The 22,925-nt window shown below is 36.9% G+C and overlaps 1 protein-coding gene across 3 annotated transcripts in view; it reads left to right on the forward strand.

The window, feature by feature from the left end:
* The window catches only part of LOC126479451 (transmembrane channel-like protein 7), a 203,975-nt gene extending 181,909 nt beyond the window's left edge, over positions 1 to 22,066 (forward strand). For all 3 annotated transcript variants that reach the window (XM_050103787.1, XM_050103788.1, XM_050103786.1), the window contains 3 exons: positions 11,657 to 11,794; positions 12,459 to 12,559; positions 19,270 to 22,066. In XM_050103787.1, coding sequence (XP_049959744.1) covers positions 11,657 to 11,794; positions 12,459 to 12,559; positions 19,270 to 21,156 — 2,126 coding nt within the window. In that variant the 3' untranslated portion in view covers positions 21,157 to 22,066. The remainder of the gene's footprint in view (positions 1 to 11,656; positions 11,795 to 12,458; positions 12,560 to 19,269) is intronic.
* The last annotated feature ends 859 nt before the right edge of the window (positions 22,067 to 22,925 follow it).

A 22,925-nucleotide genomic window follows, 5' to 3' on the forward strand; every position in this document is an offset into this window, starting at 1 on the left:
TCCATGCTTGCAGATGATGTAGTTAACCATTACATCACTAAAGCTTATTTAGAAAGAAGTTCATACTATATCGATTCTAGTGCTATATGATTAAGTTTCTCTTGGCCTAAAGCTGATCTTAAATGATTTTTTATTAATGCTGATTTTGCTAAATCTGCTCTTGCCTGAAGGAACAGTAACTATTGGGATAAAGAAAATCCTGAGTGCAGTGCAAAGTAGAGGAAACACAAATTGAAACCTGAATTTATGAATTTCATTTAGAAGAAGAAATGTAATCCCTTTGTTTTTTGTTGCCTTTGTCAAATCTGGAAAAGTAGCTGCACTCACTTACTTAAACATTTGTATATCTTTGTCAAATTATAAATGTGATCTTCAGGAGAAGTTGTAATTTATATATTTACTCTGAGAATGGCTTCAAAAGTTGCACAAATATTTCTCATTTCCTCTTACTAAGAATCCATCTAAGAAACTGTTTTGCCTGTGATTACATCCAAAACCTCTTATTTAAAAGTGTTGTTTTACAGTTTCATCTGAGAGCATGTCAGATGCTCCACTACCACCTCAAAAAGATTCATCAGTGAAAATCTTCCTCCCTTCCTCTCTTCTTTGAAAAAACTGCCCCATTCCCAATTTCAGAAGCCATTTTTTTTTAGCTCGCCTTCAGGCAAGAGAGCTCTTACATTAGGAGATTTAACAGTTTTCATTTCAGTATCAAGGGAAATATCTTTCAAGTGCAGAATCAAACTTGTTACATGTATGTGGCCTAAAGTGCCTTTCCAGTCATTCAAGAGAATCAGTGTTTCAGATTGGAGAAATAACTGATAATGCCCTTTACTTCTGCTACCCTATCATGAGACAAACTGTGTTGACTTTTTGCTAATTTTAAAGCTTCTGTTACTTCTGGTAGCTTCTCTGCTATAGACTCCACTGCCTCAACTTGCACTCCATCTTCTTTCAGACAGGCCACAAAGAGATCAACTGCCAGTATATTTTAACAACCATTCTCATCTCGTGTCAGCTTGCACAGAAGAAATTGTACAGCTGGTTCAGACATTTGGAGAATGTACAGACTACTTCATTGCCTCTTGTTAGCATGTAATCCTACTAAGTTCCAAGTTGAGCTGCACAAGGAGAAAATGTTACCAGTGAATAAATGTCTCTAATTTTTGCTTGCACACCTTTTATTTATCCAGCTATGTTTGATCTATTGCCAAAGCAGTGACCATGACAGTGCTGTAAATCAATTTCATGCTTGTTAAATACATCTATGACAGCATTACTAATTGCATCATCTGTGTTTTCTGCAAATCAAAATATTCCAGAAACCTCTCGTGAATATCTCATTTATTTTCCTCTTTGTTAAAACACATACCTTAAAAGCAGAATACTATGTTTGGTCTTAGATACAACTCCAGTCGCATCGAAAGAAGAAGAAGAAGAAGAAGAAGAAGAAAAAAGATAAACACTCACTATGTGCTCTTCAAAATAAAAAGTGCAGTATCTCTTCATCTTTCTCTTGACAGGTTTTGACATAATTTGTATATTATCTTAAAAATGAGTGATATTTAGTCAATAATCCAATTAAATCCCAAGAAGTCTCCATCATCTGACTCTCCTAATTGGCAGTTACATCCCCTCAAAGGCAAATTTCTTGAAGCTAAAAAGATAGTAACATCTTAAATTCTTATGAAAGGCTCATGTAAAAAGTCTTGAACACTAAATGGAACATGGAATGCACACTGCTACCTACTAGGCTTTGTTCAAAACATCTCCATGCTAAACAATTATTTTTGTACAACAAACTGTTTTGGGGTAATCAACTTCTTTTTCTATTTTAGCTAACCTAGATGTAACAGGCCTTTTGGGATCGTTCTGAAATAATAAGCATGGCCAGTAGAAGAGGATTTTTTATTTTTTTTATTTTTTACTTCAGATATATTGTTAGAACATTTGGAATACAAGTGATGTGTGGTAAATTTTCTACTATGCTTTTCTATAAACTGTTGAACTGTTTGATGGTCAATGTTTGAAATGCCCTTCCAAACAATTGTCTCCATCACTGTTATTAAATGGATAGGATCATTGCCCAGGATCACTTGGGTTCCAGCCACAGTCACTACATCCATCAGGCTCAGACTTTCATTCACTTACCTGTACCTCATGAGGTAGTAAAATGCCTACATCAGATGCCGCTAGTTTAGGTTTTTGCTCAGAACATATTTCTGCTTCTGTTAAACTGTTACATTTGACACTACTTTTCCACAATTTTTCAGCGTGTTTATGTTTTTCTTGTCACTGCTGTATGCTATATTTATGTGCATAACCTGACATTACCCTGTAAATAAATAATTAAAATGCCTATTAAAATATGTTTACATGGAAAAGGAAAGCTTTAAATGAAATTAATTCCTGTAATAGCTCTTCTAAGTTCTGCAGTTTGCCTCCTCATTAAAAATTTCACTTCCCTTTCTTGTATCCAACACCAATCACATCTTAATAAAATTTCCTCCAGCTTGACTTTCATCTTTGCATAATGTAGAGATTACTACTATCTTTCTTGTTATTTGTAGTTCTGTATTATCTTGCTATTCCACTCATTGCTTGTTTCTGAAGAAGCCATTTCTAGTAATCTTGGTGTACCTACATTAATCAACTGAAATAGGGCAAATCCTTACAATTTTATTTGCTCACATTTTTGATCTGTAATTCTCCCATTAGATTTTGATCTGTGGAGCAGTCATCTTTTTTTATTCTTGTAGTACCATGTCCATGGTTTATTTCTGCAGTATTTACTTCAGACTAGTCTATTCTGAATACACAGTTGATGCTATCATGGCACCACTAAGGCCTCATCTTAATACTCTTCTTCTTCTTCTTCTTCTTCTTCTTCTTATTCGTTCAGGGTCACCCAGCATGATGTTGCATCTGCTTGCTTCATGTGCCAATAGCTCTTGCTATCTCCAGTCATCTTGTGGAGAAAATTGGATACCTTGTCCTTGCTGCAGAACGATGCCACTTTCCTTTACACTGTTACTCCCAATACCCATGTTTTATGTTGCCACTGAACACTGCCTTTTCCAATGACCAACTTACTCATTTATGCCAACCATAACCAACTGCATCTTCATCTGCAACTTAAATGTTGAAGAAATTGTCTACAGAAAAAATTGCAGCACTTACATTTGGACTCAAATGACACCATACTTTGCCATTGTGTTCTTGGATCATCTAGTGGAATCCTCTCTAGTCTCCCAGAATCCTAAACCCATCACATGTTTAGGGTAACTGTTAGTTGCTACCAGTTCTCCACATTTTCTCTTGCATTTGATGCCTCACATAGTGCTCTTTGGCTCATGAGTTTTCTTTCTGGGTGTTGGCCTCCACAGCATTGACAGGTTCATAAGAACCTTGTTCACATGAAAAGTGCCAAGCACTAGCAATAGCTCCACTTGGACAGGTGCCACCTTCTCTGCACCAAAAGATCATCTTCTCTGCACCAAAAGATTTCATTTGTTTTGTGGATACCATTACATACCACTTCTGAAATTACAAGCATGCACTCTCCAGGTTTTGTTGAGGCTTGGACAGGATGACACTTTCTGTATAAACAGATCTCAGGTGCCTTACCTCAACATAAGCCCATGACTCCTCATACATCAGCTAATCAATCATGAAGGAATACCCATTTCATTACTAAATAGCACCCAGAAACAAAAGGATTGAACTATGTTCTCCACCAAGGTATTGAACCATTGATACAGACAAGTCCACACTAGTTGTAGAGATCCTGCATGATGACCACATGGTGTATGAATCTGTACAATATATCAATACCTTGCAGTTGTAGCAATATCTCATACCATTGTCACTTTACTGTGGAACAGTACAGATTGATTTGACTTTAATTCAGTTCCCTAATTGACTTTGCTTGTATTTGGTTTTACATGTTTGTATTTAATTAAATCTGCTTTTCAGTCAGTGATCTACAATCTCTTACTTGGTTTTATGCTTGGAAAGATTAAAATCCATTAATACTGTTAACTAACACAGTAATCACCACATTACTCAGCTTCTGTGGCAATACAAAATTCATGCCAGACCAGGATTCAGACCTGGATTTTCTGCAAGCAGCCACAAGAAATCACATAAATTGATCATGGTACAATCAAATGTTTCTCACAAATCTTTAATGTCGTAATAGTTGAATAGTCTTGCAGTGATTGTTTTAGTGAATGGCTTTCATTATTTCTAAGGATCCTAACGCCCCTGAGTCTACAATACAGCCCAGCCCCTCTGTCATACCTATTAACTCAATGATGCTGTTCCCACATACTCTGTGAGAGAAACCTTTGGTTGTGGTGTTTCAAAATAATAGGAAAGAAACATCAATGACATTGGAAAATTGAATTACTTTTGGAGGAGTTAACAGATGTCATAATTGATTAAGGTGGTTGCTCCTCATGAGTGAGAGAATCAGATTTGAACTTAGATTGTACACAACTTTCAGTTGTGTCATGGTGAATTAATTCTATCTGATTGTTGTAGTTGAGTTATTCTTTAAGTTTGTTCAGTACATTATAGCATAAAACAAGAAACCAGTGCAAGTAAGTTGAGAACTATACTGAGCCCACAGAAATCAAAAATTCGCTATACATACAATTAAAAACAGGAAGAAGATAAATACAATGAAAAACAATTAAGAATGAAACTTCCATTTTGCGGAAGCCTGGATCTTTGCCGTCTGAATACTGCCGTCACATACAACTTGGTACTTGAACCTCAGTCCACCAGCACATACAAGGCACAAGAAACAACTCAGAAAGGAACCTGTGACAGCTCAGTATTAGAAATGGAAAACAACTGTACCTTCAGTTAGTGGTAGTAGCTACTGGTGGTGCAGCTGATCAGTATAGCTGTAACACTAACGATAACATACAAAATCTAGCAAGCCAACTGTTCACCGACAACATACAATTGTTCAGAGTCTGTAAGATTATACAGCAAACATAAAGTACTGTGGACCATTAGTTTAGTAAATCAATTATTAACACAGTCTGTCAGTGCACTGCATGTAAGTAGTTGTTAGATAACAGTAGTTGTAGTATCCATCTGATTACAGACCTGTTCAGAATTGAATGTTGCTTGCAATGATCAATTATGCACATGCCGTGGCCACAACATAACCTCTTGTGCCTGGCATCCATGGAACAGAGGCTCATTATCAGCAAATCCTTAAGCCACAGGTTGCAGTGCCTCAAGACTGCTCTGGTCTGCAGGTCCACAATAACTCCATGCAGTGAGACGGCTGTGTATCAGCAAGCCAACTCTCAACTCACAGCCTGGCCACCGAGTAACTGTGTTGTCCTCCTGGCTCTGCTCACTGCCCCGATGCACAGTGCATGGCTAGCTAAACACTTCCAAACCAGAGAGACAAGCTGCATGCATCAGTGGCAAAGTACCAGAAGTGCTACCAAACTAGAAGACCAAGTCGAAATAGTGCCACACACGGCACACAGGGAATTTTAAATGTATACAAAGAAGGGTACAAGCAGTAATAGGTTTGTTTCACCCACAGGAGTGCATCACAGAAATGCTGAAAAACGAACAGGAAGACACTTAAAGATAGTCACAAACTATCCCAAGAAATCCTACTTGCAAAGTTTCAGGAACCAGCATTAAGCGAGGAATCTAGGACTATGCCACAGCTCCCTACATATTGGTCTTGTAGGCACTACAAAGACAAGATGAAATTGATTACCAGATGTACAGAGGCATTTAAGCTGGCATTTTTCCCACATTCCATATGGGAAGTATCCAATACCATACACTTCACAGTGGTTTTCAGAGTATGGACGTAGCTTAATAAACATTATAAATAATCATAGGTTTAACAATGTTGTCATTTTGTTAGTTTAGCAGTAGTGTGGAACCAATCCATAGGAAAGCGGTACAACAGAGCTTGAACATTATGGGAAGCTGCCCAATATTGTCTTCATTTCCAAAGTATCTATTGTTACAGAACAGTCTGGTGCCACATTATTAGTTGCCTGATTCATGATGTGGCAGCCCCTTGTTGACTGTGCACACAATGAGGCAATGTTTTATCAGACTCGACAAGAGTGCCAGAAGAGTTATAGATGACTCATGACATGCGACATTAACTTGCGCCCACAACAAAACACAAATCTGAATAATATTTCTAACACAAATCTGAATAATATTTCTTAATAGTCTGGTTACTTGTATCTTTCATTGTCGGGCATCAAGCACTACCATGTATTGCTTCATCTGTTCCTACATCACTTTAAAATGATTACTTTATATTGTAATTTTTTAGATGCCCTATTATATCACAGTATCATAACTATGGTATGATATAACAATATCTGCTTTAAGTAAATGTTTTTTATCCTCCAATCACAATATAATAGAAATTGTACATACTAGTTACCATGCTATTAGTTGTAAATGTGTTCTAAAGGTGATCGCGGTATATTAATTGACAGTTGTTGGGAATAAAATAGTCACACTTCATGTGAATGTGTTTTAATACCACATAATTGAAGAAAAGAAGACACTTCCTTCACTTACATCCTCTCAAGGAAATCACATTTTTTCTTCCATGTCACAAAAAATTCTAGAGAGCAGCATGCTGTAATTTGATCAATTAAGGGGGCAGCACATTCTGAACACATGAAAAATAGGTGGTGATCATGATTTTTTTTTTTCAGGTAAAGTAAAAAGTAATGTTAAATTTGATGATATTCCTTACACTTTTATCTTTAAGAAATCATTTTTGTGTCCATGTCAGATGCTCCCTCCAGCTGCTGCACAAGGTGGAAAAACCCCCTGCAGCAGGAACATTGGTCATCGGTGGGAATTCCCAAAGCCCTGCTATTGGACCTGTAACAAACTAATTTTTATAACTGGTTTTCAATGTATTTTCCATCAGCATACATAGGATAATTGAAAAAATAGTAAGTTCTAACAAATTGTTGATGTGTTGAAACAGGTGTCATGTTTTTACCAAAAACATTGAGACAAAAGCGTGCCCCGAAAACATACTTTTGAAGATATGGGAAAACAGCTACATACACTGACAGATAATTCAATCTAGATTGCTGGCATCAAATTTCAATCAAAATTACGTGAACTATTCTCAAGTTATGTTTCCTGCCAATAAAAAAAAAATTTTTTAGAAAACCATGCTTAAAGTTTTGGGTTACAGTTTTTGTAATTAAGTTAAAAATACCTCTAGTTGGCAATCCTTGGACAACACAGAAATCCTTCCAAATCAAGAAGGTGGTTCTCCTTATTTTCTACATGCCCATGGTGGTCCAGTGGGCCTCTTTGCTAGTTTTTGTCATCCACTGCTCTGCTCGCTCGATACTCTTTTCATCTGCTTTTGTGCAGAACTTGTAACATGGTGGTCCAATCTCAAGTTGGAGCATATTTGTAATTTCCATACTGCCTGTTAGACCATTTTTAAAATTACATGCTGCCACATTGGCTGCAATGTCAAAAAATTTTTTCTGCACTGTGAATCGCTTTACAACACAATAACAGAGTTTCTGACAAACTTGGAAAGAACAGTACAATAAAATAGGCATCTCAGATCACATTTTAAGCAAAAAAGAAAATATCAGTTTTATGAAATTTTTGGAAGAGGATTACCCATTAAGTACAGAACAATAGTTACAGCTTTACATGTGCACAGATTCTCATGTCCTTACATATTCATTCACTTCTAAAGTTGCTTACAATGTGATACTGTCACAAACTGTGTGAAACAGTTTCATGGTGATAAATTGTTGACAGCTCAATAATTTGTTCCAGTCCTTCGTCAATCATTAACTTCATGGTAGATACTTTGTGCAGTACTCAGTAGGCTTATCTTAAAAGTAAACATAATATTTCTCCAACTTACAGTAGGCATACTGCCTAAGGGGAACACATTTTTTTTATTTTTTTTTTTTTCAGCCATGGGTGTCTTGCTTACTATCATATCTAACTTTGACTTCTTACAATATCATAATCAGAAAGAAAAAATAGTTAAAATACTAAGAAAATAAACTACAAACTGAAAATGACTTCTGTATACAAATACGTTTATGCCGGAATACATTACATAGTAATTTGTCAAAGTACAACTGAATAGCCCTAACTACTAAATTGTAAATATACCATTAAAAATGTTCACACAAAAGTGATTGTAAGAGAAATCTTCTAAAAAAATAGTAAAAACTGGTATTCTTTAGAAGAAGGTTATGCAGCACCTCCTACAGATGCGATCTGTAATTGGTGAACTTATCACCTGTGGTCACGGGTGTACACTTAACAGCCAGTATGAAACATGTTGAATCAAGCTATTTATAAACAAGTGATATTTTTACTTAGTTTTACCGAGCAGAACATCAACATGAAACTGAATAATAAGTATTCAAGTACAGTTGGGTCACATTATTAGTTTCAAAAGACAAGTTCTCCTAGTGCCCTGATGTTGACTGCACAGGCCTTGTGGCAATGTTGTGGTGGATTAGGTAACAAAACATGCACACAAAAGAAACAAAAACTTGTATGTTGTAAAATACAAGAAAACACACGCGAGTAACATCCATTAATCAGCTAGTCACATGTTTAATTCAGTCTCAGTGGGTTGAACTCTACTGTGTACTGCTTGATCTCTTTTTTGATTCTTTCTAGATAATATTTTTTTTTTATTTAGAGATGAATTAAATTTCTAATCTCACTACAAACTACTCATTACTGAATATGATACTGTTCTGTCAATTAAGTCCACATATCAGAACGAAATTTTCACTCTGCAGCAGAGTGCGCGCTGATATGAAACTTCCCGGCAGATTAAAACTGTGTGCCAGACTGAGACTCAAACTCGGGGACCTTTGACTTCGCGGGCAAGTGCTCTACCACTGAGCTAACCAAGCATGACTCATGACCCATCCTCACAGCTTTAATTCTGCCAGTACCTCATCTCGTACCTTCCAAACTTCGCAGAAGCTCTCCTGCAGACCTTGCAAAACTATCATTCCTGGAAAAAAGGATATTACAGAGACATGGCTTATCCAGTGTGTGGGACGTTTCCAGACTGAAATTTTCATTCTGCAGCGGAGTGTGCGCTGATATGAAACTTCTCGACAGATTAAAACTGTGTGCCGGACCGAGACTCGAACTCAGGACCTTTGCCTTTCACAGGCAAGTGCTCTACCAACTGAGCTACCCAAGCACTTGGTGGTAGAGCACTTGCCCGCAAAATACAAAGGTTCCAAGTTCAAGTCCCGGTCTGGCACAAAGTTTTAATCTACCAGGAAGTTTCAAGTCCACATATCCATCACCATTACACCAGCGTGCCCTGTGCATGCTGAAACACCTCAGTACAACAAAACTACTTCCTAGAGACTGATCCTTCTTCACCATTCATCCCACTAACATGTTGATATTGTTTCATTTAAAATTTGTAGATGGCCCTGTGTCTGCTTAGGGTGAGAGTTAGATAATGTAAGTGATGCAGGTGGTCTTGGAGATTATTATTATTTGTTGCATTAGAGATGATTTGTAGCATTGTCTTTAGGTCAGAGGATTGAAAACATGAGTAGTTTAGAAATGGGCAACAGTATTACATAGATTGAGTACATGTTGGAATATGATTTTGTGAGAGTTGGGATGAATTACATGCCGAGTACAATGAAAGATTGTAAAATCCATGGTTGAGAAGGTGATTTAGTTGTTCATATCAGAGATGGTATTGTATGGTAAAAATATAGTGTGTGCTGCTTTGCCAGTGGCCAACATGTGTGTGTGAGTAGTGTTGCTTGTTTGTATAATAAGACACAGGAGATACATCTCTGGACAAAATGTGGAGAGTGGCAGTCTCAGATGACTTTAGAAAGATCTACAGCATAATTGTAACTTCAAATGCAATGTCAATAGTGGGTCAGATGGTATGAGATGTGTGTTTTCCTCTGAAATAGTTGACATCTGTCAACATGAAAATATTGTTGGGGTTGGTGGGTGTTTTATGAAGTAAGAGTCTTATGGAACTGAGGTTTTAGAGGAAAGAGGACAGGATGCCATGCTCTGAGGCTGGACCACAAAAATAAGCTAGGTGAACGATTACTTATCCATCCACCCTCTGAAGTGCAGCAGTAAATTACTGCTAATAATTTCCGTCTGTTGCATAATACAAGCTGGTTGTACTTCTTCATTACTAATTACTTCTTGGTGCTATCTTCCCTGTAGAGCCTTGGCCCCTCTGATGATCACAGTCTGATCTTGACCGTCTTCTGCTTGTTCCCTCCATCTTCTTACTCCCTCCTTTGTCAAGCTATTCTCCACATCATCCAGCCACTGTTTCAGTGGCCCCTTTGCATCTTCCGCCACCTGGGTTTCTTCCGTAGACCTTCTTGACAGATCTATCCTCTGACATTCACTCTACATGGCCCAACCATCTTAATCTGTTGCTCTTGGTCAGCATAACAGTATAGCTCTTCCAATTCTTTGTTTTTTCTGTATTCTCCATTGTCCTGCCTCACTCACTGCTCCAAAAAATCTTTTTTTATATTTTCTTCTCCCATTTCCTCAGGAACTCCTCTTCTGCCACATCCTTGTCCATGTCTCTGAGCTGTATATTACCACTGGCCTTATAACCATTCAATAGACAGTCACCTTTGATTTTCTGCTCAGGCTACGCAACTGAATAACCATAATAAAAAATCAGTAAGCTTTATTTCCCACAGCTATCCTTGCTTTTATTTCTTCTCGTATGCTGTTACCATTGGTTACTAGCACTCCCAAGCACTGAGACTTGTCACATCTCTCATAGTTGACTCCATTTAACGTGAGGTATTTCTTTTTAACAGCAGCATTTATTTTGGAAGCGAAGAGATACTGTGTTTTGGTGTCGTTTACTCAAAGCCCTAACTCTTCTGCCTGCTTTTCTAGTTTGCCATATCCTTCTCTCAACTCTTTCAAACTTCCAGACAGCATGCAAATGTCATTGGCATGTGCTAGGTTAAACAGTACACTAACTGGGTTATCGATCTCCACCTTGCTTATCACTCTCTCTGAAACTGTGTTGAAAAGTAGTGTGGATAACACATCCCCCTGTTGTCACTCTTGGTTAACTTCAAATTCTTTAGTGAAGCACAATAAGAATTTACTTTTTCACTAGCCAATGGTATTTTATGACATGAAACAGCTGCACAATCTTAAGTGATGGTGTACATTTGCAAATAAAAGTTTAAACAGTTTGAAACATTATGGTGAAATAACGTATTCCATTCTGTGCAGTTTCCTTTCACCAAGCATATGAAAATGAGAGCTTTATTAGTATAAGGCATTGTGCAAGTTATCTTAGATATGTTATCAGAATAAACAGGCAGCAAAGTTACTGAGAAACTGAATATTTAAGGGTAAAGGAATTGACAAAAAAGAATGAAGGCTTTGAAAAATGTCTACAAGCCATTTAATGATCTTTCTATTTCAGTATAACAGCTTACATGGGAAACACATATATGAATTTAAGACACATTTTTTAAAAGCATTAGTCCATACAGTGAAGAAACTTAAAACAATTTGAGGAAATGAGTTTGATTATATTTTGTGCTCAACATTGACTGGTTTATTTTAAACATTATAGCAACTGCAAAACGTGTAAGAGGAGATGCAAAGCCAACATTGCGCCGACGAACATCTACACGCAGTCGATGCCACAGCACTGCACGTCGTACATCTGCAGCTGTTGACACACATGTTGCGATGCTGCCTGACCTATCAGGTACATGAAAATAAATCCAATTTTTTATGTTGTTTATGGACCATAACTCCACATATAACCAGAGCAACTAAACCATCCTGCCCAGAGTCCTTTCCACACCACGCTAAGAAATATTCAACTGCCCACCCAATTGGTGCAATATCCTCATACATCCAACTCCTCATACGTGGGGCCAGAATGAGCTCAGTGATTATGCCACTTTTCTATCCCAAGCACCAGTTGCCCCTCCCTCCCAGCTCTCAGAGCCATCCTTGTCCAACCTTCCTCCCACTGCCTTGCTCCCTTGCACACTCCATGCACATGCAAGACAATCCTCACCCTAACTGAGCTGCTGTGTCGGCACAATGTATTCACTAAAAGTAAGTTTGTGTGTGTGTGGGGGGGGGGGGGGGGGCATGCATATCTAAATGTATGTTTACTTTATAGCTAAGAAAAAGGATTTGTATGAAAGCTAACAGAATTCTCAGCCTTGTTCATGTGCCTTTTGATGATTCAATGCATCTACAATCCGTTGAGGTGGTACCTTTACTCCTTAAATTATTTGAACTATCATAATGAGAATGTTACACTGTTGACTAGTATACATCAGTATCTTTCATGATAAGGCATCCTACACCAATGTACTTTATGTTCTGATAAAGTTGCCGTTTGGTCCTTTAAACAGAAATCAAGTCAAATGAGGAAAGAACATGGGAGGAAATCATGCAGATTAAAGCAATGCCTGTGAGCATGTCACAGAAGAAGGAGCTCAAATCCAAACTGCAGGTATGGTGTACTTCAGTTTTGTGTGTGTGTGTGTGTGTGTGTGTGTGTGTGTGTGTGTGTGTGTGTGTGTGTGTGTGTGTGTGTGTGTGTGTTTGGGCATTTCTACTTCTTTACAAAAAATTAAATGTAAAGTATGAAAGAGACTTCTTATATTTTCTTTTTTCTTTATTTGTATGTGCCAAGTACAAATAATGAATGAGAAAATACAAATTATTGATCATAGTGATGTAATTATCAATTCAAAAGTAACTTCATATTATGACATTTTACAGAAATTATACAGTATGTGACAAAACCTAAACCTCTTCATAATTCAAAGTAGATATAAATATAGAAAGAAACAGACTTGTCTGCAAGGAAATCAGAACTCTAGATTGTGATTATGTATGATGAGGTACAACGGATTAATTCAAATAACAAGCCACAGCTTAGAAAATTAAGATGAAGAGACATAGATGAAAGCTGCAATTATTTAATAAAGGTACTTAAACACATAGCAGAGGTAAACCGAAGCACAGATGGAATAAGGCAGCTAATAGTGAGTTTCGAACAAATGGTAATAGGAACAAAATAAAATACGTTGAATTAAACAAAACTATTTTTAAATGTCTTCAAGAGGTTTTGAGAAGATACAAAACATATTCTATGTTAATTGTAACAGAAGAAAAGCAGAAAACTTTTAAATTACACGGAGACAGAACGGCTGGCCAGTACTTAGCCTCTAGGAGGTGAAATTCATAGTACTGCCAATACACACAAATAAAAGTAAAAACAAACTTCCTGGCTATTAGTTCCTCTTTAAGGGTGGAAAGAGTATTACAGTAGGGGTTGGTTGGAAAGGAGGTGTAGGCCACTCAGGCCCTAGTTGAGAGGGACCCATCTGTTGTCAGGAAGATGGGAGACAAGAGTTTTGAGAAGGGTTTGATGGAATTTTAAAGTGGGTCCTTTAGTAATGAAGATCAAACAGGATTGAAGCAAAAGTATGTAGGACTGTTGTGTGAATATGGCAAGAGCATGTTTGCATGAGGGGTGTCTGTATTCAGGTATGCAATTAGGGAACATTATGAAGTTCATGAAAACGGGAGAGATGATTTACACTAGTGAAGGTAACATTGAAACAGAAATGAGCTGGAAAAGGTGGAGAGTTTCTGTAAGAAGGCAAAGTGTCCACATGGAGAATGTACAGAAAATAATGGTCAGTAAAATAATATCAAAACTGGAGATACTTTTACATTGTGAAGATCACTGAAAGCAAATAATACCACAGGTTATCGGCAATTGGTGAGAGGCGCTCATCATCAGTCAGTGAGAAGAGATAACTAAATAACAAATGACAGAGTCAAAAGGTTAAAATTGTATACCAACTATCAAAAGACATAAACAATAAATAAAAACATCAATCTCCATCAACAAAAATAAAATCAGTCATTATGACTTCAAGTGCTCTAGCCAGCAGAATGAATTTGCTTTACTCCAAGTATGATAAATTGTGAGAATACAGGCAAAAGGTGAACTCCTTCAAAAAAATTTCCAACGGGGAATTGGAACAACAAATAACTCTAAAACTTTCAGACACAATTTGAGAAAAAAAAACCTTTCAGTGGAGGAAAGTGTACTAACTAAGCATATATTCCAATACTTCAACAACAACAACAAAAACTGGATTAGCATAAGTCAAAGAGGCCTACTGTAGATGGATGGATGTTTCTGGAGCTGATATCCAAAACAGAGAGCATTTCAGAACTAAATTTGAGAACTTTGAGGATTTTCAAGAGGAAGAAGAAAGCATGGATGCATGAATATTCTCCAAAGAACAGAGGAAACAACAGAGTGAAAGTGTAAAGAAATATTTGAAAGAGGAGAAACACTACAGGAAATAAGAAATCACAAGTTATTGTTGTATGGGATTGACATTGTTAACACTGAAGGAAGATCACCAAATATAGAAAAAATTTCTGGATACCGAAACAAGATAACAACACAAAGGAAAAAGATTAACAAACAGGTAAGAGAACAGTAGCAATGGAAAAAATATTTTGATACAGAAAAGACCTTGCCAAATCACAAATGTGGGATTATGGACAAGAATTACAGGTAACACACTGGAAAAAAAGATGAAGAATGCCAGAAAGGTGGTTAATTGTGTCAAAAGCAAAATTCACTAGGGAATAATATAAAATTCCAGGGTGACAAAATGGCCCAGTATGTACCTTCAAAGGACCAGTTTGCACACATAAGTGAAAACAACTGTTCTGACCTCCAAAACAGTTAGTTACTTACTCACAGAGGGAAGACGGAAAGATTGAGAAAGATTAGAACAGATGGGTAGGTTACTGGGTCCTGAAACTTCCTGTGTATGCAATCTCATGAACAGTTTTCAGTTTTTCTCAACGTTCCGTACAGCAAATGTTGCAAATTTTTCTCCTTGTTCTTGAGGAAAGAAGAACTACAAGAAAGGAGGCCCCAGATTGATAATATTTTTGTATTACAAATCCATCTGTCAAGACTGTGAGAAGAGAATTGACTCATCAAAATTCCAAACAGTAACTCAAGATTTATGGTAAGAGCTTCATATGCTTCGCAGAGATGATGTCTCTGTGTGGTTTTAGTGGTCAAACCACCAATCTTATGAATCTGTTTTCTTCCTAATATTTTCTTATTAATGTACTAATGCTACACAGGATGAATGCTCTTAATAATTTAAGTGCAAAATGGACTGTTGAAGGGTAGTTGTGCAATATTCCATGAGTGGAAAAGTAGTATGTTTTGTGTTAATTAAGACAGTGTCAGTATACCCTGCATGCTGAGAACTATTGTGGTTTTCACACTGACAACATTGAACATAAGTTGAAAGTGAGCAATGGGTGAAAGAGATTTTCATGTACGAGATTACATAGTTTGTTGTGTGTGTCAGAAAATCAAACAATGTTAAGTCCAGGATGGAATAACAACAATATGGAAAGGACAGATCACTAATCATCACATTGAGGAGGCATTGGGTTGCAGACAGGCACAGGGAAAAAAGCCCAAATATTTTTTGCGTTCTTTTTCATTGTGACTGACTGTGACTTAAGGGCTCCTCGTTTGCATTTTGTTCTGTGAGTGTGGAATCTCTAACATTTGTTCCAAAACCCTACTGCAAATCAACATTTGTTATATGGGCCTGTAATTCAGCAGATTACTCCTATTTCCCTTTTTGGGTATTGGCGTGACTTGAGCAACTTTCCAGTCTTTACGTGCGGATCTTTCTGCGGATCTTCCTGTGAGTGAGCGGATGTATATATAATTTATATATATGGAGCTATTGTATCAGCATACTCTGAAAGGAACCTGACTGGTATACAGTCTGGACCAGAGGCCTTGCCTTATTAAGTGATTTAAGCTGCTTTGCTACACTGAGGATATCTACTTCTATGTTTCTCATCTTGGCAGTTGTTCTTCATTGGAATTTAGAAATATTTACTTCATCTTCTGTGGTGAAGGAGTTTCATAAAACTGTGTTTAATAACTCTGCCATCCGTGACTTCACTGTTGATATCATGCAATGAAGATATTGATTGTGTCTTGCCACTGCTGTGCCTTGTGTACGGCCAGAATCTATTTGGGTTTTCTGCCAGATTGCGAGACAAAGTGTCATTGTGGAAATTGCTATAAGCATCTCGCATTGAAGTACGCACTGTCTTTCAAACTTTGATTTTTTGTTATCTTAATTTTGGCATGCTTTTTCTGTTGCTTCTGCAACAGTGATCTGACCCGTTTGTGTACCATGGGGGATCAGTAACATCACTTATTAATTTATGTCATATATATCTCTCAAATGCCGTCAATACCATCTCTTTGAAATCATTCCACATCTTTTCTACACTTATATGATCAGATCAGAAGTAGTGGAGACTGTCTCTTAAAAAGGTGTTAAGAACTTTTTTATTAGCTTTTTTAAATAGACTTACTTTGCATTTCTTTTTGATGGTTGTGGGTGTTATGGTATTCAGCCTAGCAGCAACTGCCTTGTGGTCGCTAATCCCTATATCCACCATGATACTACCTATTTGTCCAGAATTATTTGTTGTTACGAGGTCAAGTATGCTTAAGCAACATTTATGCTTCAAATGGGCTCATGAACTAACTTGAAAATAATTTTCTGAGAAAGCATTCAGCATGACATTTTATGCCTGCTACTGGCTTTAAACATATAATTTTTCCAGCATATTGAGGGTAGATTGAAGTCACCTTGACTATAATCATATGATTAGGGTACCTATTTGAAATGAGACTCAAGTTTTCTTTGAACTTTTCAGCAACTATTCTTTCGAGTCAGGGGGTCAGTAGAATGATCCAATTAATAGTTTAGTCCGATTGTCAAGTATAACCTCTACCAATACTATTTAGCAAGAACTGTCTACTTCAATTTCACAACCATGTGAACTGCTTCTGACAGCAATAAGTACTCCACCACCAACTGTATTTAATCTGTCCTTGCAGAACACTTTTAGGTCATTTGTAAAAATTTCAGCTGAAGTTATGTCCGGCTCGAGCCAGCTTTCCGTACCTAAGACTATTTGAGCTACAGTGCTTTGTATTAGCACTTGAAGCTCTGGTTATTTCCCAACACAGCTACGATAATTTACAACTACAATGCCGATCATTTCTACAGCTACCTTACTGTGTTTTACCTGCCCCCTTTTAGACGGACGCCCTTTCTGTGGTTTCCTGAGACCCTCCAACCTAATAAACCACCCAGTCCCTTCCACATAGCCCCTGCTACCCGTCTAGCTGCTTCCTATATGTAGTGGACTCCCAATCTATTAAGCAGAACCCAGAAACCCACCACCCGATGGTGCAAGTCAAGGAATCTGCAGCGTACACAGTCACAGAACCACCTCAGCCTCTGATTCAGACCCTCCACTCGGCTCCGCACCAAAAGACCACAGTCGAACATTATGAATTACCTCAAAGAAAATTTTTCATTGACACATAATCAGCATGGATTCAGAAAATATTGTTATTGTGAAACACTCTCATGAAGTAATGAGTGCTATCGACAGGGGATGTCAAACTGATTCCATATTTTTAGATTTCCAGAAGGTTTTCGACACCATTCCTCACAAGTGTCTTCTAACCAAACTGCATGCCTATGGAATATTCCCTGAGTTGTGCGACTGGATTCGCTATTTCCTGTCAGAAAGGTCACAGTTTGTAGTAATAGATGGAAAGTCATCGAGTAAAACAAGAGTAGTATCCTGCGTTCCCCAAGAAAGTGTTATAGGCCTCTATTGTCCCTGATCTATATTAACGACATAGGAGACAATCTGAGTAGCCCTCTGAGATTGTTTGCAGATGATGCTTTTATTTACCATCTTGTAAAGTCATCAGACAACCAAAATGAATTGCAAAATGATTTACATAAGATATCTGTATGGTGTGAAAAGTGGCAACTGGCCCTGAATAAAGAGAAGTGTGAAGTTATTCACATGAGTACTAAAAGAAATCTGCTAAATTTTGATTACGCGGTAAGTCACACAAACCTGAAGGCTGTAAATTCAACTAAATAGTTACGGATTGCAATTACAAGTAACCTAAAATGGAACAATCACATAGATAATGTTGTGGGTAGAGCAAACCAAAGACTGCAATTCATTTGCAGGACACTTGAAAAGGTGCAACAGGTCTACTAAAGAGACCACTTACACCACACTTGTCCGCCCTATTCTGGAGTATTGCTGTGTGGTGTGGGATCCGGATCAGGTGGGACTGACGGATGACATTGAAAAAGTTAAAAGAAAGGCAGCTCATTTTGTATTATCGCAAAATAGGGGAGATAGTGCCACAAACATGATACTTGAATTGGAGTGTCAATCATTAAAACAAAGGCATTTCTTTGTTGCGACAGAATCTTCACATGAAATTTCAATCACCAGTTTTCTCCTTCGATTGTGAAAACATTCTGCTGGCACCACCTACATAGGGAGAAATGGTCATCAGGATAAAATAAGAGAAATCAGGGCTTGCACAGGAAAATTTAAGTGCTCATTTTTTCCCGCTTGCTGTTTGAGTGTGGAAAGCTAGAGAAACAGCTTGAAGATGCTTCATTGAAACCTCTGCCAGGCACTTTATTGCGAATAGCAGAGTAATCATGTAGATGTACATGTTGGTGGTTAAAATGGGCACATGATTGTACGTAGATTATATTTATTGACATAAAAGAGAAAGAAGCTTTTTGGATATAATGGGATTTATTAGCCAGTTACGGTACATGTTTGTGCTTCGTGAGCAGTGTATCTGTCACTTATACTAGGAAACTAATTTTGGGATATAAAGACAGGTTGTCAGGCTTGTGGTTCACTTTCTGTTTTAAGAAAACATTTTATTTGCTTTCTAGGCAGTTAGTTGTGATAAATTAAAATATGTGAATGCATCTTAAACAAGTCTGTTCATTTCACAGACTAGTTGTAGCTTTTTTTAATGGTTAATATTGCTATAAACATATGAGTTAACATTAAATTTCACTAAGTTGCCTTCACAAATTGTATTAGTCAGCTTCTGTTTTCCATTGCCTTCTCCAGTTAATCTCTTACTAAAATTTGTCATCATCTCATTTCTGATTTATTCTGTTCCACATTGCAATAGTTCTAGTTAATTAAACCTCTCAAATATGTGCACCTACAACTCATTAGATGGCTGATTTTTCATATAATGTATGTGTTCTTTAGAATGCAGATAAGCTGAGGCTACAAGGCTATGAACAATTCAAGTGGCAAAGAAGAAAGTTCTGGCAACATTTCAAGAATCGATGGAAGGAAACTTACTCAAAGCTTGAACTGTGGCGACACAGTCTGAAGAAGATTGAAGGAAACTTTGGCACTGGAGTAGTTTCATATTTTCTCTTTGTGAAGTGGCTTATGTTTTTGAATTGTGTTATTTTCTTTTTTTTATTTTGTTTTGTTGTGCTTCCACAATTGCTCGTGAGACCTGAAGACACAAGTAACTGTGATGGCTTTAACAGTTCTAGTAGCTTTAATGTTAGCACAAGTGAAGCAAGTGTCAATGTCTTAGACATCATTCAGGGAACAGGGTGGATGGAAAAAACTTTGATGTTCTATGGTTTTTATTCTAATGGGACTTTAGGAGGAAGTGATACATCATATTTGTATTATAATTTGCCTCTTGCATATATAGCAGTTACATTAGTCTGCTTTTTGATGAGTTTGTCAGCTATTGTCAAATCTGCTGCTCATGGCTTTAAAGACAGGTTGATGGAAGGTGAGGGACAGTTCTACCAGTATTGTAATATAGTGTTCGGAGGGTGGGACTACTGCATACATAATGAAAAATCTGCCACTATTAAGCATAAAGCTATATTTAATGAGATAAAGGGATGTCTCGAGGCAGAGAGACTGGAAGAAGAGAGGCAAAGTAGGTCAAGAGATGAAAAAGTGAGACTGTATCTTTTACGTTTTGCAATCAATTTGATGGTTCTTCTCGTCTTGGCTGGGGGAGGATTCCTAATTTATTTTGTTTTCAAGTCCTCACACACTGCTCTGGATGATTACAAGAGAGACACAGAAGATTTTGGAACTATAGAAAACATGTATGTTTTGCTGCTGGAATACTTGCCATCTATAACAATAGTGGGGCTTAACTTAATTGTACCAAATATATTTATGTATCTAGTCACTTTAGAAAAGTACTCACCACTCTTTGTAGTTAGAATAACATTGATGAGAACAGTACTGCTGCGACTGGCATCCTTAGCAATTCTCCTAGTCTCATTTTATAATGTTATAAAGTGTGATAACTGCAATCCTCCAAGATGCTGGGAAACGTATGTTGGTCAGCAGTTGTACAAACTAGTTGTTATGGATTTTGTCACTCACATTGCCACTACATTTTTGATCAATTTTCCACGCATGTTAATTGCTAAGCACTTCAAAAGTAAGATTGCCAAACTGATAGGAGTACAGGAATTTGAGTTACCACAACATGTCTTGGATATCATATATAGCCAGACATTATGCTGGTTAGGAAGCTTTTATGCACCAATTCTCCCCTTTCTTGCTACAGTTGAATGTTTCCTTCTTTTTTACATCAAGAAGTTTTCTTGCCTTGTTAATAGTACACCATCATCCACTGTCTATAGGGCATCCCGCTCTAATTCTATGTTTATGTTTGTTCTTTTAATATCATTCTTATTGGCAGTTGTGCCAGTGGCCTATTCAATAGCTGAAATTACTCCATCTGAATGTTGTGGCCCATTTAGAGGTCATTTTTCAGTGTGGTCTTTTGTCATTTACACATTTGAGCAATTTCCATCGTGGATTAGAAGTGTGCTATTTTTCTTCTCAACTGCAGGATTTGCCGTCCCAGCCTTTATAGTTCTAGCACTGTGCTTGTATTATTTTCATGCAGTGTCTTGTGCTAATAAACAAATGGTAATGGTACTAAAAAACCAGCTAGTTTTAGAGGGCCATGACAAACAGTTCCTTCTAAACAGGCTGAGTGCAATTATCAAGCAGCAGCAGCAACAGCAACAAGAACATCATAAAGCAATGCGCCAAGCAGAAATGTCCAATGTCGAAGGAATTTCAAATGCCAGTTAAACATACCCTGATGCTGCTACACACATGTATAAAAAGTGGAAGTCCTTCTGCAAAGCATTTTTACCAAATTTTATATAAATTTAAACTTTTGATATTCTTCTTTAGAATAATTTTATACAGATGAGATTTGAATACTTGCAAGAGCTTTCCTTTTTCATTAACTGTGGTCTTTAACAAGCCAGCATTCACTGTAGTGCTCACCAATTTGTCAAATTGCCGGGAGTTCCTTATAGGCAAATGTTATTGAGATAATGTAAAAAAAATAGTTACATTACTGGCTGTGACTGATGTAACATTAGTGAATTCTAGATGTTTTTTCGTGTGAAGTAGTATTTATATGTTTTAGTACCACAAAATGAAGTCACTGTTGCTCTAAAATATTTGGTTGGAAATATGAGACTGATTCTCTTCAGATTTTTTGTTACAAGAAATTGCAAGGAAAGAAACGTGTGTGATTGGATCAATTGTTTTTAACATATTTTTAATGTACTACCAGACGTGTAATGATTGTTATCTAGTCATGTATCTGTTCAGTTCTAGTTACCACAAAGAGCATTCCTTGTGTTTTTAAAATGCTGCTGCTCTTTCTTTTTTCTGTTTTAAAACCTCAAAGAAACTTTGTATATTCTTCATTGTCTATTCACATTCTTATATTGTACAAAACTGAATTGCAGATCAATTTGAATAAGTAATTAGTGTTATTTGCCAGTTTCAGTGCACTGGACAATTTAAACGCATGTGCTGTGAATTTGATTGAGCATCCTGTTGTGTATTAAAGATGAAATGGACTAGAGTTAGAGAAATAATTGTTCTTTTAATTACTTGCCCCCAAAGAGACTTTCTCATGTATTAGGGGCCAAACTGTTTGTAATAAACAAAATGTGATGTAAAAGTCTCATAATGTACATAATTCCATGTGAGTTTTTCATTTTGTGTGTGTGTGTGTGTGTGTGTGTGTGTGTGTGTGTGTGTGTGTGAGACATTGTTAAAAAAACTCCTGGCCTGTTTAGTTAAGGAGTGATGATTTACTTTTTGCTCTGATCAATTCTACTGTGTTCAGCTGTGTTAAAGTAATTTTTTCCTCATACTTTGCTTTTGACTGACATGTTAAGGGATGTAGGAAGTGAAACGGGCCGACTTGGAGCAGGAGAGGCACCACAGGACATTTTAATTTACACTGTCTATACTTTTACAAATAAATTAATAAAATTTTGTTAACATGACCAGGAAGGATTCAGGATTCACACTCATACCACAGGAAGTTCAAAAACATAACAAAACATTTTTTTACATGTGAAATTTCATCATTTTTTTCACTTGGTATTAGCTGCATTTGTTGCTGTAGGTACACTTTTCTTCATAAGTAAGAGAGATTCTTCGATGAATTTTGCACAGCGTACAAACCATACTTATAGGTGTATGAAACTCTAGAATTTCCCAAATCTGTTAAAAACTGTGGTAAAAATTGAGATAATTAACTATAAAATTCGAGTTTTCTCTAAACACAAAGTTTAAAACGTAACAGCCCATTCATTTGTCCATAGATTAAATAAATTCTAGAGTTTCATACATCTGTGAGTATGGTTTGTAAGCTGTGCAAAATTCATCGAAGAATCTCTCTTACCTATGAAGAAAAGTGTACCTATAGGAACAAATGCAGCCAACAGTAAGTGAAAAAAATCATGAAATTTCACATTTAAAAAAATATAGTTTTTCGTGTTTTTGAACTTCCACTGCTATGAGTGTTAATCCTGAATCTTTCCTGGTAA

Source organism: Schistocerca serialis, chromosome 1 (genome assembly GCF_023864345.2).
Source record: "Schistocerca serialis cubense isolate TAMUIC-IGC-003099 chromosome 1, iqSchSeri2.2, whole genome shotgun sequence".
In the NCBI taxonomy this organism is placed as follows: Eukaryota; Metazoa; Arthropoda; class Insecta; order Orthoptera; family Acrididae; genus Schistocerca; species Schistocerca serialis.